Source organism: Anarrhichthys ocellatus, unplaced genomic scaffold, assembly GCF_004355925.1.
Source record: "Anarrhichthys ocellatus isolate YVR2014 unplaced genomic scaffold, GSC_Weel_1.0 scaffold44, whole genome shotgun sequence".
NCBI classification, from domain to species: Eukaryota; Metazoa; Chordata; class Actinopteri; order Perciformes; family Anarhichadidae; genus Anarrhichthys; species Anarrhichthys ocellatus.
In genome coordinates, this window is record NW_022280074.1 from 2,225,630 (window position 1) to 2,243,510 (window position 17,881).

At 41.9% G+C, this 17,881-nt stretch overlaps 1 protein-coding gene across 2 annotated transcripts; it reads right to left on the reverse strand.

Moving 5' to 3' along the window:
- Positions 1-791: 791 nt before the first annotated feature.
- LOC116395184 (carbohydrate sulfotransferase 11-like) lies at positions 792-17,295 on the reverse strand. 2 transcript variants are annotated; one of them, XM_031868851.1, is made up of 4 exons: positions 16,762-17,295; positions 4,791-4,867; positions 4,423-4,584; positions 792-4,055 (listed from the first exon to the last, which is right to left on the reverse strand). In XM_031868851.1, the coding sequence occupies exons 1-4, from the start codon at positions 16,895-16,897 to the stop codon at positions 3,372-3,374; spliced, it is 1,059 nt and encodes a 352-aa protein (XP_031724711.1). In that variant the 5' UTR covers positions 16,898-17,295; the 3' UTR covers positions 792-3,371. The 2 variants fall into 2 exon arrangements, with proteins under 2 accessions (XP_031724711.1, XP_031724710.1); XM_031868850.1 differs by having other exon boundaries at positions 4,423-4,587.
- Between the last annotated feature and the right edge of the window lie 586 nt (positions 17,296-17,881).

Consider the following 17,881-nt stretch of genomic DNA (forward strand, 5'->3'; position numbering starts at 1 on the left):
ATAGTAATATCATAGTATAGCATGTTGAAAAAGTCATAGTAATATCATAGTATAGCATGTTGAAAAAGTCATAGTATAGCATGTGAAAGTCATAGTAATATCATAGTATAGCATATCCAAATGTCTTTAAAAAGTCATATTCTAGCAGTTCGTGACGACCCCTCTCTTCCACTAGGGGTCTGTGTCCTGTTTGCTGACTCTTTCTGTCTTTCAGGTTGTTGCTCGACAGCCGATGGGTCACACCTGAGCCCGGTGGTAGTGCAGCTATAAAGACTCTGCACCTGAAAAGTAACCGTGTCCTCTTCAGATGAAGTCAAATGCAGCAGAATTCCATAATTAAACACATACTAACTTCATTTTTTGGACAAATATACATATTGTAAACAAACTTCAGACTTTTTAGGATCCTCGCGAGCACCCCGTTAGTTCTTGAAAAATGTGCAATAAATGTCTTGAAATTTGACATGATCAGTGTGAACAGGGTTCTATTGAAAATTTCAGCAAAGCTTTGATTATGGATGTATTTGTTATTTGAGCCGACTTTCACTTTCATGACCAGTAGTAGAGCAGGGTCGTCCTTCAGTCAGAGGATTGGCGGTTCGATCCCCGGCTCCGCTAGTCCATGTCGTTGTATCCTTGGGCAAGACACTAAAATTGTTCCTGCGGTGTATGATTAGATAGTCCTGATGAGCAGGTGGCCCCTGTCATCAGTGTATGAATGGGTGAATGATGACATGTAGTTTTAAAGCGCTTTGAGTGGTCGAAGGACTAGCGCTACACAAGTACAGTCCATTTACCTAAACTTTGTGATAAGAGAAGACAAACAAAATACCACACACACACTCAGAACTGCAGTTAAGGGATTGTATTTGTAAAAACTTCAAGGTACCCAGCCATCATCTTCACTTATCACATTCAGTTTTGTGGCATAAGTAAACCGGTGCATGAGAGACTCTTTCAGATTGTGCTCGGTTTGCTCTTGCACAATGACTCACCAGGTCACAGGTAGGTCTACAGAAATGGCTGGAGATGTCTGACTAGCGGTGTTTATTCACAGCGTCTGGGCATTTGATTGGGCTGCATGTACGTTTCATCCCTTTGAAAGAACCAGCTGCTTGTTATTTGTATTCTGTATTTTCAAGCAAAGAAAGAAAAGGTCAAACGTATTTTGCTCGGCCTCATGAAGGGTGTGATCGGGTTTTGGCAAAGTCGCATCTGCTTGCAAATTATGGCTTGAATCACAGACTGCTCCAAAGGGGAGCATTAAAATGAAAACCCTGTAATCCACGGCAGCATCGATGGAAAAGAGAGAAATAAAATGTGGCAAAAGCATGATGGGACAAATGCAAGGCTTCAATAAAAGAGGAAATCACTTATAAAGACAGCTTTTTAGCACATTACAGGTACTCACACACAGATATTGCACTTTTCAAAGCATTACTACAGACAAAGAAAGCGTGTCACTCTGACAATGTTCTTCAGCAAGAGGACATTTTATACAAAAGAAATCTGGAGGAAATAGGAGATGAAAGAGATAAAGAGATGAGATTAGACAGTTTCCTGTTAGTTCCATGGAACTTGAAAAAAAATAAACAAGTGACATTCTCAAACCACAAAATTAGGTTGCAGAAGTTACTCTGCACTGGTAGATTTGACTGTTTCAATTGAAATTATGGAAACCTATTAGATGATTTCACACCTAGCTTCAATAATGGACCTATAGAGTACTCTACCGATTTACAATTACACTCGGCAGTTTAAAAAAAGAATATATCGCTATCGTCTTTTTAATTCCACGCATTCTTCTTTGTCCAAACCTGGCCTACATTACCCGCTCAACTGCCAAGAGTCTGGTCAGAGATTCAGGGCCGTGTCGTGTGTTGTAGAGGCTAAAGTAGCCTCAAGCCATTTGACCTTAACCAGAGGAGAGAGCTACAGAGGTCTGGTTAGCTCACTTCTTTCTAACTTAAAGTATTCAGTATTCAGTCCCAACCTACCCTGGCTCAAGTGCAATCTATCAGACATTTCACAGCTACCCCTCTGGAGCCACAAAAGGCTTTATAAAGCTCTTTTTCACATATACGGCAGGACTCCAAGACCTGTAAACAGACTGATGTGTAAAATCTGTGGGAGTCCCCTTTAAAACCTCTATGCAGACATTTATTAAAACTGATACTTTCACAGTACAGGCCATTAATAAACATTTTCCTACATCAACCTCTGTATTATAAAATTCCCGACACATTTGCTGAACAAGGCTCTGCAGTGGAGATGCCCGACGGTGGATTAACCCCTCCATGTGCCTGCATTTACGCTAACAAGGGGAGCTCTGACCAGGGGTAGTGCTGGGCTGGACCGAGCCCCGACCACAGCTATGTGGTTATTTGTTCAGCCGACCTGCCCAGAGCTAAATACAGACAGTGATAGAGGACGGATGGCAACAAGCTTCCACTGGAATTAAGAAGTGACTGCAAATTCTCTCTGGAAATGACTCTCGGTTATACATTTAAGATAATGTCAACGAGTGCTGTGACAAGTTTAATAAGACAAGCCCAGGCAAAGGTTTTTGAGCTAAGGTTAAAGGGTAGGATGTGAAGATTTTTTGATATTGTCTAGCATATTTATATTTGGAATGAGTTTATGTGCAAAAGCCAACAGAGCAAGTAACTTTCCATGTGAAGAAGAAAAAGAGAAACACTTTCATATAGAATTCATTTTCACAAAAACATGAGACTAAATCCTCGCACACCAACAATAAATACTTAATGCACTGACATACATAAATAAATGCCATCCAGAGATATGCTTTTGTGCTTTGATTGAATCTGCTGTGTTCAGTTTCACAGTCAGCACATTCAGCTGTGTACCACCGATGCAAAAGGAGAACCTGCTCCTCACAAGTGTGACTTTAATGTATGGCTCATTAGTTCTCAGAAGAACAAGGGAAGACTGTAACTGTAGTAGGCATGGCAGAGATGTTGGTAAGGCATATTTACACTAACACAACGACAACGTGTAACAGACTAAGTCTAAGAAAGTTTGGTTTAATTTGACAAAGTCATTTCTAGGTGAGAAATGGTAAAATCAAGTGAATAAAAAATAAATACTGAGTTCTAAGTGAACCTAAGGAATCTGTTTGTAAAGACAGGTAATGTGTCAACTGCATTTTCAAACTGCTAAATGTAAAAAAAAAAGGCACCATTTTTGGTGTTTTTGTTGCAGGGTCATAGTGACGAGTCAGTGCTCGTGATGGACCACTCTGCGCATGCATGGAAATTGTCCATGGCAACCAAAAAGTGCAAAATGATCATCACTAACAGGAAACCATCACACATCCATGGCACTGATGTCAATCCTCTTTTCTCTGCCCCTCATCGAGTCCTGAGGTACACTGGTGTGGAGTAGTTGAAGAGCAGGAAGTCCATTCGATACAGGTTGAACAGTTTCTTCTGGTAGAAAGGACTGATATGCTTGAAGAAGCGTGCTGCCATGTTGCCGTCAGTTCTGGTGCTTTTACCAGATGTTGGAAATTGAAGTGCCCCGTCCACTCCAGCCAACCTGAGCACAGCCTGAGCGTCTGGCTCCAGAGTCTCGTACTTCCCCACTACATCATAGTGGATCAGACAGGGGTGGCAGAGGGAGTGCACCCGCTCCCAGTGCTCGTTGAAAGGTTCCTCCCGTTGGGTCCGAGGGTCCACGAGATACTGCACAAACTCGGGGAAAGAAACGTCATTTCCCTTCTCCAGTGATTCGGGCTCCGGATCGGGCCGGTTCCGGCTGATGATCTTGGTTCCGTAACGCTTGTGGAAAGCCGTGTTGTAGCTACGGGTGAACTTGTTACGGTAGGCGGACACCAGGCGCTCGAAGGGCTCCCGCACAAAGATGAACTTAAGGTAGCTACGAAGGCGTTGATTGATCTCGGGGACCGTGAACTCAGAAAGTGTGCGGAGGTTACCCGCTACGTGAGCCTCGTTTGCAGGGATGGCAAGGGGGTTGATGTAGCGGCCATCACTGGAGAGGACCATAAGGACACGCTTCCAATTGGTGCAGGCTACCTGGAAGTGAGAAAAGTGAGGAAATACACAAACATTCATAAATACTGGTGCTTTTATACACTGTAAGAAACATGCATATCAACAGTCTAGTCTATAAATACATCAACTGAATAAGAAGAATATTCTCGTCTTGGTGCAACAGAATTTTTCAAAGTCTGATACTGTTGCCCGTCTCCCCCAAAAAGAAGCAAACTGCGCTCCTCACCCCCGTCCTTGTCAACAGGAATTTAGATTTTTCCACGGATTCAGTGAGTCAACAAATCAGCAGGCCAAACTTGCAACTGTACCCCTGCAGAGGTGCACCTCACAATTTGGAAACCTCTGGTCTAGAATATTAGCTGCGCTTCTTAATCTCATTGTAACCAACCTTGGGTACGTAGCAGTAAATAAGGCTGTGTTTATCATCCACAATGAGGTGTTTGAGATCCTCAGGTGAAAGCACTTGGCGCTTCCTTGTGTGGCTCAGACACGCCTGCTCCAACAGCTCCCTGCGGCCTTGGAGGGACCTCTGAGCTGCCAACAGCTCCAGCTTCTTGTAGGGATGTGATCAGGGCGATGCAGGACAAATGGACGAGAGGGCCCGCGTGGGGGATTGCGGGAGGAAGAAGCAGAAATAGAAAAATGTAATTTAATTACACTGTTTCAAGAACAATATACAGGAATGTACAGCACAAAAACAAGGACAGAGTTTGGCAAACATATGTTGTATTTGTGTGTGCGTTGGTGTGTTTTCACCTGGTCTCCATTGTAGAGGGTCTGCAGTGGACTTCTCCTGCTTTTCCCTGGTCTGCTTTCCGTCCTCTCAGCAGGTTCTACAGTTAGAAAGAACAATCCATGTGATAACAGCTGCATTTACTGATTGCCTATGTAGCAAAAAAAAACCAACACTATTTAATAGAGGAATTCTGCTTCTATTTTCTTTCCATCGCTCCAGTTCCTTTCTAACTTTACAGGATTTATGTGAAAATGTGAAATGAACGTTGTCACCACTTATACAGTGAACATTTTAAAATCTTTTCATGAGCCTATATGTAGTGTAATGAGAAACACTTTTTCACAGCATGTCATGCGTTTGACCAGAGGTTTAAATTACACTCTAAAGATGTCCATGTATTGGGAAGATCAGTCAGAGCCAACTTTCCGACACCCTTCTGGTTCTGCCTTTGTTGTGACGTGATCCGCCCTCCTTTCATTTATAGATTCCATAGGAACAGAGTGTTCCTTCCCAACTCTAACTCTTACGCAACTTACATTTCTCCTTTTAGGTCTCTCTTTGCTCTAGCTGCACTTTTCTTTTACTTAATCTGTTCTTATTTAATTTGACTTTTACCCTTTTCGGAAATCTATCCACAGCAAATTAACTGGAGGACACAGTACAACAGAAAAGTGATTTGGAGAATACCCATTACCAATTTATTTACATAACACAACCAAACAATGACAAATATGCATCCCTGATTGTCTGTGGGTAAGAACCACGCCTGGCTGCATAACATGCACTTACAATGATGGAGCTGCTGGAGGCTCTGCACGTTCCACAAAGTTGAGATATCTGGTGGTAGAGACCTTGTTATCGTCTCTCCTCCCTCCTCCAGCCTCTATAAACACATCTGCCTTCTACTCCCATCCCCCTCCCCCTCGGGCCTGATGGCAGTCAGTGTTTGGGTCTGCAGCTAATGGTACCGAGGGAGAAAAGTCATTTGTTTTGCACATGTGGCTCAAAAATGCATTGGGTTGCTTTACATTTTGTACAATGCTGGAATGGGATGGAGGTGTGTCATGTGCTTTGTATGTTAGCATGAGGGAATCTACTTGAAAGAGAACATATGGATTGATGGTGAAATACCAAACCATCATATGGAAAGCATATTAGTTCGCAAGAAAAATCAAGTTGACGGGCTATGCAAGTATGGAACCCAGAAAGAGACGGAGCCTTAGTCTCCCACTGGTGCTATTCCTTCTGCTGGGTTCACATTAAGCAAATAAGTCTGAACTTTCACTGTTTTGAAATGTCACCCAAATGTAATAAATCTCTTTGTCAACTTGGGACTCTAGTCTCATAAAAAACACACAAACCACAATTTTTTTTTTTTTTTATACAAACTCTTAAATCATATCTGCTTCCTGTAATTTTGAGGAAAAAAAAAAAAAAAAAAAAAAAAAAAAGGAGAAGAGCAGCTGTACTGGTGACTGAGCGACTGCTGCAAATATAGTCAAACGTGTGGTAGAGGAGGATCTGAGATAGACCGTAAGACTGAGAATGCAGTGATGAAGCCTCTTCCTGTCCTTCCTCTTTGCCTAAGCTCACATGCATCATCAAAATCCTCAAATTCCTCTGGGTGCATGTGTGCCACACCATCTGATCACGCAGAGATGACATCCAAGTCTTGCTGGACCATGTTGAAAGCTTAGCTTAATATTAGGGGTGGAACGGTACACGTGCTCGTCCCTCCATGGTTATAGGACGTTCGGTTCAGTATGCGACATCCTTTCGGCACGCCCCGTTACTGTCAAAATAGTCTATTAATGTCTACTACACGCACACAAGGAGCAGAAATTCTAGAGCGTTGGTTACCAAAAATGTTTTGGCAGCACACCAGTTATTGCTTATGCTAGTCGGATTAGCCCGGCAAGTGGAAAACAATGGAGAACAATTTGTGCCAAAATGTATGCTGACATTGTTCAACTGGAGTCGGGTTTACCTGTGGATGCACCTCAAACATTAAATTTACTATGGCATCACCTGAATGTGTCAATTAGCAGAATGAAACAAAGATAAACTGTACGGCAAGTCCTTCAACCTACAAAATGAGTACAGCCTCCTACTGCAGTATCAGACAGGGCCAAAGCAAACACATTCTCGCCCCAATGCCTCAAATACCGCAGCTTGGTCTTGAGCTTCCAACTCATAATGCTCCACATACCCCTGTAGCGTCAGTTTTAGCCATGTCAGGGACGGCTTGTCAATAACAGGCTTGTTACATTCAGTCTTTTCAAAAATAAACTTCACAGGAAGTTTAGGTTTCGGCAATAAAACCAATTAGTTAGGTGTAGGACAAGAGGTTGGTTAACCTTAACTTCACTGACCAACGACTCACGTGACTATCAAGTGGCAAATGAGTCAAGTGACAAGCTAGTCCTGTGACTAACCACTGATATTTCGCACTGAACTAGTTTCACACGAGACACGAACATGAGTCTCCTGGACGAAAGTTCTGCTAGTTGTGACCCATCCACCACTGCCCTCGCTGCCCTGTGTGGACTATCTCGCTCTTTATACCACATCAGTTGCTGGGAGTGTGTAATAAGGACCGATGTGTATTGAGTTAGTTGCAAGCCCGGTGCACCGCGTGCAAGCGCCAAAGAGTGCCTCCATGTGTCCATACCGAACCGTGACCACAAAACTGAGGTGCATGCCAAACTATGAACTTTGCATACCGTTCTACCCCTACTGGATATATGTACATACAAAAAGAATCTTAGGCTACGTATGAATATAGGACGCACAGTTACATCTTATTTATACATGCTATATTACATACATGATAAAGTATGTACTCTATATGTATTGCACAGCACTCAGAGTCAAAGTTAGTGTTGGATGTAATTTTGAGGAAGAGGAATGGTTATGAGAAGTCACAGAAACAGCACAAAGTATACCAGAGGTTTGAAAAATAAAGCCTCATCATGTATAGAAATCAGACAAGTTCAGCAAGTTCCAGGAAGAATTGAATAAAATGGATGAGGTGTCGAAGCTCTGTCAACAGCAGTGCAGTTCACATCTCAACAAGCTAAGCTGTCCACAAACTCAGGACGCTTCCTCGGGAAGTTGGAAAGTAGGTCAAGAGACACTTAGAGGCTCTGCTCATGTTAATGGTTTATTGTCCGTTTTCAAGTATAAACACTGCAGGATGGAGCGGAAACATGGGTGCTGGTGAGTATTCTTTATTGACAAAACTGGTTTCACTGGTGTCCGGGTTGTGTATACAAAATGAATACAAAGGGCCAAGTAACTTTATATTTGCCCCGAGAAAGTGTAGGGTAAAGATAATTTGCTAAAAACAGCGAAAAAAAGAGATTTACACCATTTGCCACTATGCCACTGCTTACCATAATAAGCAGTGGCATAGTGGGTATGATAATGAGTGTGATGCTGCTGCAGAGGTATAGGAGAGTGGAACGTTGCTAGGAATTGATACATGCCACTAGAAAGAGTCCGACCCTTTTCAATCACTGCGTCACTCCACATCTTTACACTACCACAAAGTTTCTAAGCTTTTGTGCTCATGCTTTTTTAATTTAAGGTTTTTAATAACTTAGCATAGCACAAAGAGGCTAAATGTATTTGTGATGTTAGAAGAACATCTTCTACTTGATTTTCTTTGTACTTATGCTTTAAAACTGGTGAAACAGTGATCATTTGTGAATATGATTGGCTTTTTAATTCCTGTGGGGCTGCAGCAAAAAGACACAACCACTACTATCTGGCTAGTGGGTTTAACCAGAGAATGTCACAAGGTTTTTATAGACATTTTTATAGCTATTGCTTGCAGCATGACTCTAGGGATGGTTGGGCGATCCCACCACATTGATCCAGACTGTTATCTCAACAGTAATTGGATGGATTTCTGAGACGTATTGTACAGACATTCTCTGTCCCCCTGAAGAAGAAGCCTACTGACTCCGGTAATCGCCTGCCCTTTCATATATCACCATTACCAGTTTCGCCAAGACAAAATGACATTCACATTCGCCTCAGTTGTGCTGTGTTTAGTACTACTTTGCTCATGTTGGCAACCTCACATGCTAAACTAAGATGGTGACCGTGATGAATATTATACCAGCTAAACATCCCGTGTCAACATTGTGATTTTAGAACGCTGATGCTAGAAATTAGCTCAAAGCACCACTGTGTCCGAGTACAGTCTCACAGAGCAGTTACATAATTATGGACACAACCCCTCAATTTGCGAGTGCATACATGGGTGTTAACCGGTAAGCATGTTGAGGGGCGGAGGGTGTCCTTTTATCTCCCTGACATGCCACTTGATTTGTAGGTCTGTACCTCTATAAACTTTACCACTATGCAGTTAAATCATCCTGCTGATCCTTTTCCTTTAATTTAAAAGAGCCTATAAAAAGGTATTTGTGTCTGCTGGCACCACAAGACATGAGCCAGCCTAGATGTTCTCTTCCATTAACAGAGATATCTTTTGCTGTGTATAGAAAGTTAAACTCAGGAATGCTTTTCCTATCCTGTATAATGCATCAAAGCTTTAACTTGCTCTCCAACCATCAATGTTTTCTCTGTACAATAACAAGTACATTCAGAGGTTACTTCACTCTGATCATTACAAACCACATCTTTCTTTCTGTGCTCTATCACATGCACCAGAAATACCCACTTCCTCTCAGACCCGGGAAGTGACACAACGCTGACAGTTAGTTAGCTAGAAGAGCGGAAATGTCCCCAGTCTTACTGCGCACACCAAGCAGCCCCATGTTGGACTTGGGTTTGTCAGGTTTAACAGCCTGTCAGCGGTGTGAATCATATTTTCCTGTGAACAGACAGTCAGGAGTAGGCTGGGTAGTGGCATAGCCTAAGGTCCTAGCTGGATTAGCTTAGCTTCCATCTCGGCTCTCCTCCTGAGGTGGTCGACTCCGCTTTCGGTGGTGTTGGGTTAGGCTCGTCTAGTTGGGTGGTCGCAAGATGCTGCGGGCTGTGCTCGTCTTACGGTCCCGTAACACTTTAACCAATCCTCACGCTTCCTTCTCCGATGTTCATGAGGGTATCTCTGTCATATGCCAAACACTCTCCAGTAATAAACACGAAGAGAAAACCAATTTAAACAAAAATCTACATCTGCATCTACATGTGCTGCCCTTTAAGTGCTGATGTTTTATTTGAAGACAAACAGAGTTCCATTAAGTCTGAAACATTATAAACAGACACTCGCTTATAACTAATCAGTTGACAGGAAGTTAGTGACAAAGTTAGTTTCACTGTGTGTGGGACCAATACATCAAAACATTTCAGTTGTTAATATCACTTAAACTTTTTTTTAATCAAGACAAATCTTTATCTTTTGCGGTTGGCAGATGAGCTTCTGTTTTTCTGAAAAAGAACTCTTCCCCCTTTGATCATGATAAAAAGCACATGACTATAATAATATATTTACTTAAAGAGGTGAAATTACACTTCATTGTACTTGAAATAAATGCTTGTCTTTATGAGGGCCACGTAATGGAAGTTTCCATGAACTGACAGAAAACCACAATGTATTTTGCTTTCATTGGGTTGTATAAAAGTCTGTTTCAATGTAAAATGGAAAGTGACAGAAGATAGGATGCCACAAATGAAAACAACTGATGGCAGGAAAAGACAATGGGGTTGTCAGCAGTTACAGAGCTGCCAGACTTTCAGTGTTTGCTTTCAGTGCAGCTTGATTCAAAGGCGTAACACCATCCACGTGCTAAGAGCGGCACATGGTGGTAATTAGACCAACAACATGAGGTGCCTTTACAATCAGTGATATCCTTTATAGCGGGGATGGCAGTTCCTTTTGATCTCACTATTGTGCTACATCCACACTAACAAGTTTCCGTTTAAAATGAAAACGATCTACGTCCACATGTGTGTTTCAGCATCGTTTGAGAAATGATTTCCGTCCAAACCAGCACACCTGAAAAGGAATATCGCATAACTATTCACGTACACTGGGCTTGCGGATGCCGGTGTAAACAGGAAGTACATTGGTTGGTTAGTTACTGAAAATAGAGTATAATCGTACTCTTTAATAAAGAGAGGCCTGGGTCGATACTAAGGATCTACCTCTATAATCTTCCTCTATATTATCAAACAGACAAATTTAGTAAAAAAAAAAAAAAAAAAAACAAGTTTTATTTTTCAAACTTAGTTAAGATCAAATTTACTTTATGAACACTTACAAATCAAAGTTTTACTAATTATGGGTCAATAAATTTGGTGTTGTCTGTTCTCACACTCGTAGCTCTGCATTGATAAGAAAAGGAAAGTCCTCCATTTTGTGTCCATTGCCCTCCTCAAAGGCTCAAACCATGACTTCAAAAGTCCGCTCTGTAGGGGCTGATAGTGCCGCTGGACACGCCGCTCGCTAATCGCTCCAATAAGAGCTTGCTTTCTCCGCATGCAGGCAGTAGTACCATTATAAAATGCAGAAATTAAAACGGCACAACAGCTGCTAGTTTAGACAACAAGGTCAGCAACTGGTAGTCGATCGGTAATCAAGGCTGTTTTTGTTTATTTTCACACGTGACTGCAAAACCCAATTAAGTAGCGAACGTCATCATCATAGTGTCTACATCATCGTTTTCAAAAGTTCCCCGTTACCCCGTCCACACCACGACTCAACCTCGGAGTTTCTCCGTTTTTGGAGATTTAAACCTCCGGGGTAGTATAGACGCTAGGCATAAACGTAGTAAAACATATGCGTTTTAAAATGGAAACGTAGTAGTGTGGATGTAGCCTTAGTCTTCATTTAAAGTTTTTTCAAACAAAAAAACAACACAAACATTCCAGCAACAGATTTGCATGTTAGGGCCAGTATGATGGAAGCCAAAAGGGGATAAAGGGATCCTAGCACATCATTCTTGCAGATTTAGAGCTGGGAGATATGGGAAAAACATTTTATCATGATTCTTTTTTTTTTGTATCAGCAAATACACTATAAATCAAGGCACTATTTCTGTTATCAAATATTCTCTTAAGCTTTAAAATTCCGCAGTAGTAGATTGAAGTGAAAAAGACTGCAAAGTGAAAATCTGTTGAAATAAATTATACAAAAACAATAAATCCAATATAAATATTTATAGCCCAGAAGCATGTTTCTTGGGTCTGTTATATTAACCCTTCATTTTTCGACCCATCTGTCTTTTGTTATTGAAAAAGCAATAGTATGTGTGATACACCACCAGTCTGTTTCATGTTGGACTTTAAGTAGCCTCCCCTGTTTGGGACCGTCTCACCCACCCTGCGGCCAAACAGGTCTTCAAGCAAAGTATCAGTGTGTTGTATGAGATATTTATCCACAGTCAGAGGATTACCTACTGTAGATGGCGGCCAGGTTGTAAAAACAGGCAGGAGTGCCAACACAAGAGTAAAGGAATACACTGCTGTGGAGAGGGTCATCAGCAGATTGTGTTTTAGTCAACTAAAAAAAAAAAATGATCCGTTTCAGTGTACGCTTTCAAACAGCCCATTCAGATGGTGAGCTAAACTGAAAGTGAAACCAGAAAACGATTTAGAAGACAAAGCACGGTAGGGATATAAAGAAATAGACTTTCGATTACACCACACAGATTGTGGCAGAACAAATAGCCAGCAGGTGTAGCATAGCATGTGGTTGTCAGCATTGTGGGACGACCTCAATGGCAACACAACATGCTGTGTTCGTCTCACAACAGCTGCAGGTGATGTCCGAGTCAGATGATAAGCGGCAACGCGCATGCACGCTCATAAAGTAGCGCTGGTGTGTTCAGTCACAGGATTACACGTTGTGTGTTTGGATGGGTGTGTGCGGAGGTGAACAAGTGTGATTGTGGGCAAATATATGTGTTCAATGACAAAGATTATCGTGTGTGTGTGTGCACGCTCCTCCAGCAGGTTTGAGTAAAACATGACAAGGTGAATTGTGCACCGACTGTGTGGGCAAGACGCATCAGAGCAGGCCTTGGTGTTGCCTCTGTTTAGAGTTGAGAGGTGGGATCCATTACTGTCAGATGAACCAACCGAGTGGATTCTGCTTTTGTAGAAGATCAGTGATATCCAGCAAAAACAATCTTAAAACTCCTGGCATCCATACGTGGAAGTTTGTTTTTTTAATTCAGTTCCCATTGGAAACCTAAAATAGTGGCAGTTGGTGTAAAGGAGAACCAATACTTGAGAATATGATATTCAGATGCCCAAGGGCTTTTCAGCATGATCGGACAAGTCATCATTGTCTCCTACATCTGGGAAAGAGAGAGAAGAGTGTTCCCACCCTCTAGTATGTGAGGCCATGAAGCCATGCCCAGTAAATTAAGTGGAAATGTTGGAGAGGGGGAATGTACAGCAAACATGAACACAGACTACGTCAATTTAGAAATTATGAGTCTACCAAGAGTAAACCCGTAGACGCAAGTGCTGGTTCGGCTCAAGGGCAACATATGTCAGTTCAGACTCAAGACATGATGCAAACAAAACACGACATCACAGCCATGTGACATCATAAAGTTATTGATCTTATCACAAGTATAACCATATGCTGCATGTACAGGTTGATTGAACATGCATTTCTTTAGTTAAGCAGTGCTATATCATTAGCACTATTAGCACAAGTGTGGATTTTCCTTACCTTGGACAAGTTCACACATTGTGCAACAGCCTTCCATGCTGGGCTAAGATACTTGGCTTTGGAGCACGTACGCTCAGACGACACGCACAACCATGCTGAGTCAATGCAACCACATAAAAGGAAGTCTGAGAAGAAATAGAAACTGGGTGTTCATCTCTATTTTTGTTCAAATTACGATGTATCTAATAAGAGAGCCTGACTGGAAAAAGCACATGCTAGGGGACTTTACTCAGCATCTCTAAAGGGTTTTTACACTGGCTGGAGGGAAGATTTTTAGAGGAAATGAAACAATTAGGTTGCGATGGGAATGTTTCTAGAATCACTCAGCAAGCCTATTATTTCCCAAAATGCAGCTGTTACATATCCGGCACATTGAATTTTATTGTTGATAAATTCAAATAAACTCTTGTAAAGCCTAAAGAAAGCAAGACGTGTTAAATATCTTAACAGGGATGAAAAGGGGGGGGGGGGGAAATCACTTTTCCAATAAAGAAAGATCTGAAAATTCCATGTTTCGCATGATTTCCTCTTGCCCATCGGCTATAACTGTGTCAAAAGCCCACAGCAGGGGTCTATATTCATAACTTTAAATCCATGCATGAACAGATCCTGCTGCGATGCCGATTGATCCTTTACTGGGTGATGTGTTGGCCTGTACCACTGATACAGCATGAATCTGTCAAAAGTCAAAATCAAACAAAGCTCTCCAAGTTTCAATACACAGCAGTAAGTGGAGACTCAATTATCTGTCAAATTCTGACATTTGTTCATGGATTAAGTAATCCTGGCAGTCGAGGGACCTCAACAATTCAAATCACATGATTAAAATGACTTGCATAACGTTACCTGTGGTATGCTAGTTTACCAGAGATACATACACACTGGGACTCACGCCATACACATGGCTGTACCCGAGTATGCTCAAGACTAGCTTTGGTTTAGCCTTCAGCACCATGCTACACATCGTTTATCTAGCCTCGTTGTCAATGAGCGCAGCATCTTTAACACCAATGATCTCATTTCAACAAAACATGAGGAAGAAGTTAAACTATCTCGCCCACAGGAACTGCAACTTCAGCTCAAAATCTGGCGACATACCTGAACTTAACCAACTCAAATTCCGAAAATAAATGAACAGTTAATAGAGCAACAAATCTGACACGACTGTACTAATGGGTTTATTATAGCACACTGGATAGCACATGTTTTCCTGAGTGCCAAAACCAAGGGAGTTGGCAGAGGAAGTCTGACAATACAAGCACAACAAGAATATGCACTGCGCTTCCTGTCTGATATTAAACGGTAAGCTTAATAAGGAGATGTGGTTATGAAGACAAGTGACCTCGAAACATGAGGATATTTTAAAATGATATTTAGAATGCCTGTGTTCAACTTACAAGTACGGGGAGTTCTTCATACTATAGGATTTTTGTAGCATTCATCCGTCTATGCACCAGTGGCAAGTATCATTGTCCTATTGGGGAGGAAGAGCTTTGTTTGCAATGAAGGTTTTATGAAAGCAGTGGAATTAGCAACAAATATGCTTCACATACAAGAGTGTATATTACTTTGTAACTCACAAGACTGACAGTTAACACAGTGCTACAATAATATAACGCCAACCACAGAGTTGTTCTCTTCAATCCTAACCAATCTCTCCATCAACAATCAGGTAACGCTACTGGAATAAAACTCACATTTCTCATCCCCTATATTCTGGTTGTTGGGTAAACATCAAACCACCACCATGCTAAATCACCCTTCTGATCACAGCTGTGCAGAGATCCCAACTGTGTGAAAAGTTGGCATATAAACACACTATGAAACACAATTAAAATCTTAAAAACTAATCTCATCTCATGAATAACTCTCGCAAATTGTTGAAATGTAATTTAAAACGAATACACGAGGAATAAATAAAGTAGAGTCGTGACACATGCTGTGACAGGTTATTCTAGTTGAGGAGAATAGCTGGTTCCTTCTGTCTTGCTACACCTCACTGTGCTCCACTCCGACCGAAACAGAGTAGAAGTGGCAAATGAGATGGAAGGGAAATAACCGGGATAGTACAGAACTAAACAAGACATTTGGTGGTGTTATTAAAATCTTCTCTGACTAGATACACAATAATTAAGGAAGCCATGTGCTTTGTTGCTATCCTCTGAATTAGTCCTCTCGAGTGTGGCTCCTACGTGCTTTTCATGTGGCCCGCACGTCTACTAGATGGACTGTAGAGAAGACAAGCCCGAACAGGTCATGCTCTAAAGGTAATATACACCTAGCTGGTGGAAGGGAGTCAATGGGAGTGCTTGTGTATTTTTTTTTTTTTTAAACTGTAGCTTCGGCAACATGTGGCTTGTGTGTCTGCCACTAAAAGCCTTACATATATTCCACGTGTGGTGATCTATAAAGATGATTTACTACTTTGGTTGTGAACTGTTCCATCATGGGGAGTGTGCTGAGGCAATCCAGCTGTGCAATGGTGCTTTTTTAATGTTTTACTATTTCTTAATCATTATATTTCATAAACTATGACATCCATTAAATATGCCTTGACGTGCATCTCGCCAAAGCTGTGAAAAGTCACCCAGTTCACCTCAATACTTTTCTATTTCAACAAAAAGCCACATTGATCTCTACCTCTCTTTTCTCCCCCTTTCCCTCCGACTCCTCTCCCTGGGGGTCTGAAGTCCCCTGTGGGCCAATGTGCCATTCAACGCCTAGAAGAGGCTAAGCCGAGGAGAGGAAAGAGGAGAGGAAAGAGGAGAGGAAAGAGGAGAGGAAGGTTAAAGCAGAGGAATGCCTGATTGGGGGGGGGGGTGCCTATAGGAGAGGGGCAGTCAAAACATTACACTGCTCACAGTGAGCTGATTCATACTTCATGTCATACTTAATTTCAGTCTCTCTCTGCACATGCTCTCCGTTTCACATACACACACGTGTACCAATGATGCCAGTTTTGTCAAATGATTGAAGTACCACGTAGACCTATTTAAAAGCCATGATGCTGCATTAAAGGGGCATACAAGACCACCACACTGCCGTCCACAAGTTTAGTTTACTCCTACTTTTCTATTTATTTTGATAACCATGAATCCAAAGTGCCATTTTTCACTGCCATTATCAGCAGTCAAGATACAAGTCTATAAAACACAACACCAAACAAGATATTATGTATATTACGTGCACGTGTAGCTTTTCTTCCTTTCTTTATGGTCACTGCACCCTAAAGGATATCTAATTAACACAACATTGCTGTTGTGTTCAAATATAAATGCGTTACTTCAGCCGCATACCCTTACAACACGGTTAGTGTCGTGTGAGTGGGGTCTTACCTGGCTTGGTGATGCTCTGAAAGTAAAGCACGAGTACGAAGAGCGAGCCAAGGCACGTCCCCAGGAGCAGGCGTCCTCCTCGGGGCATCCCCATCTTGAAGCCCGGCTCTGCTGGCGGAGCCTCGACCCGGTTCATGCGAGATCAGCGAGCGGAGGATGCGAGACTCTCCAAGGAATTAATAGCCTATTCATTAATAGCGAGAAAAAGACAACAGCCCATCCAGGAGGAGAAAAAAAAAACGTTAACTCGACTGTTGAACGACAGAGCAATCAGCCGTTCATTTCAACGTGAACCGCCCGCTCTGGTCTTTTGCCAGTTTTGTTTGGATAACGCTAACGTAATAATGATGAATAATTAAGTACGGTCATCTTAGATAACAATTAATGTTCCGTTGATATGACAAACACTGAAGCAAAATTAGTTTTGCTTCCTCTAAGCTCTAGTTAGTTGTTGGTGGCGGCTAGAGTTTGTCGAAACGACTGTCGACAGCAAACACAAACTTTTTCTTCGCCAAACATGGACGGGGCACCGTGCCATGACGTCACAACCACCTCTCTCTCTCTCTCTCTCTCTCTCGAGCCCTCTCCTCGATTGCTGCATGCTGCCTTCGAGGGCTGTCGTAATATTAACAACAGGCTGAGAAAGTCGCCTTTTCAATGTGATGTACTCTCAGCGGCCAGGTGTTGTCTACAGCAAAGCACAAGCACCACTTTGTGGTTTAAAAAATACAGTCATATTTCAAATGATAAAAAACGGTACCTTGTACTTAGGCTACATTTTGCTGACGGTACTCTCAGAAGCATGGGCTTATGAGGAGTACTTGAAAGCAGCATAACAGTCGTTCACAGAGATTTTAACATTGAATACTGTAAGTACAGCATGTCCTATCTCATGAAACAACCCACAGTTAAATTACACTGGCATACAGGTTTTATGAAATAAATGGAGAAAAACGCAATAAATAAATTGCAGCCACATGAAATTTCCGGAACCCAGACTAATACACATTTACAAAAATAGGCAGAAACTAAACAAACAAAACACACACAATATGGACAACAATTTGAGCTTACCTTACCAACTATTTGTGGTCCATGTGTTTTTTTCAGTCCCATCTGA

Coding starts and splice junctions, on each gene's coding strand:
- LOC116395184 (XM_031868850.1), bottom strand. CDS start 16,897: ATGAACCGGGTCGAGGCTCCGCCAGCAGAGCCGGGCTTCAAGATGGGG. Junction 4,588..4,790: donor CCCTCTACAATGGAGACCAG/GTGAAAACACAC, acceptor CATCCCTACAAG/AAGCTGGAGCTGTTGGCAGC. Junction 4,056..4,422: donor TTTACTGCTACGTACCCAAG/GTTGGTTACAAT, acceptor TCTCACTTCCAG/GTAGCCTGCACCAATTGGAA.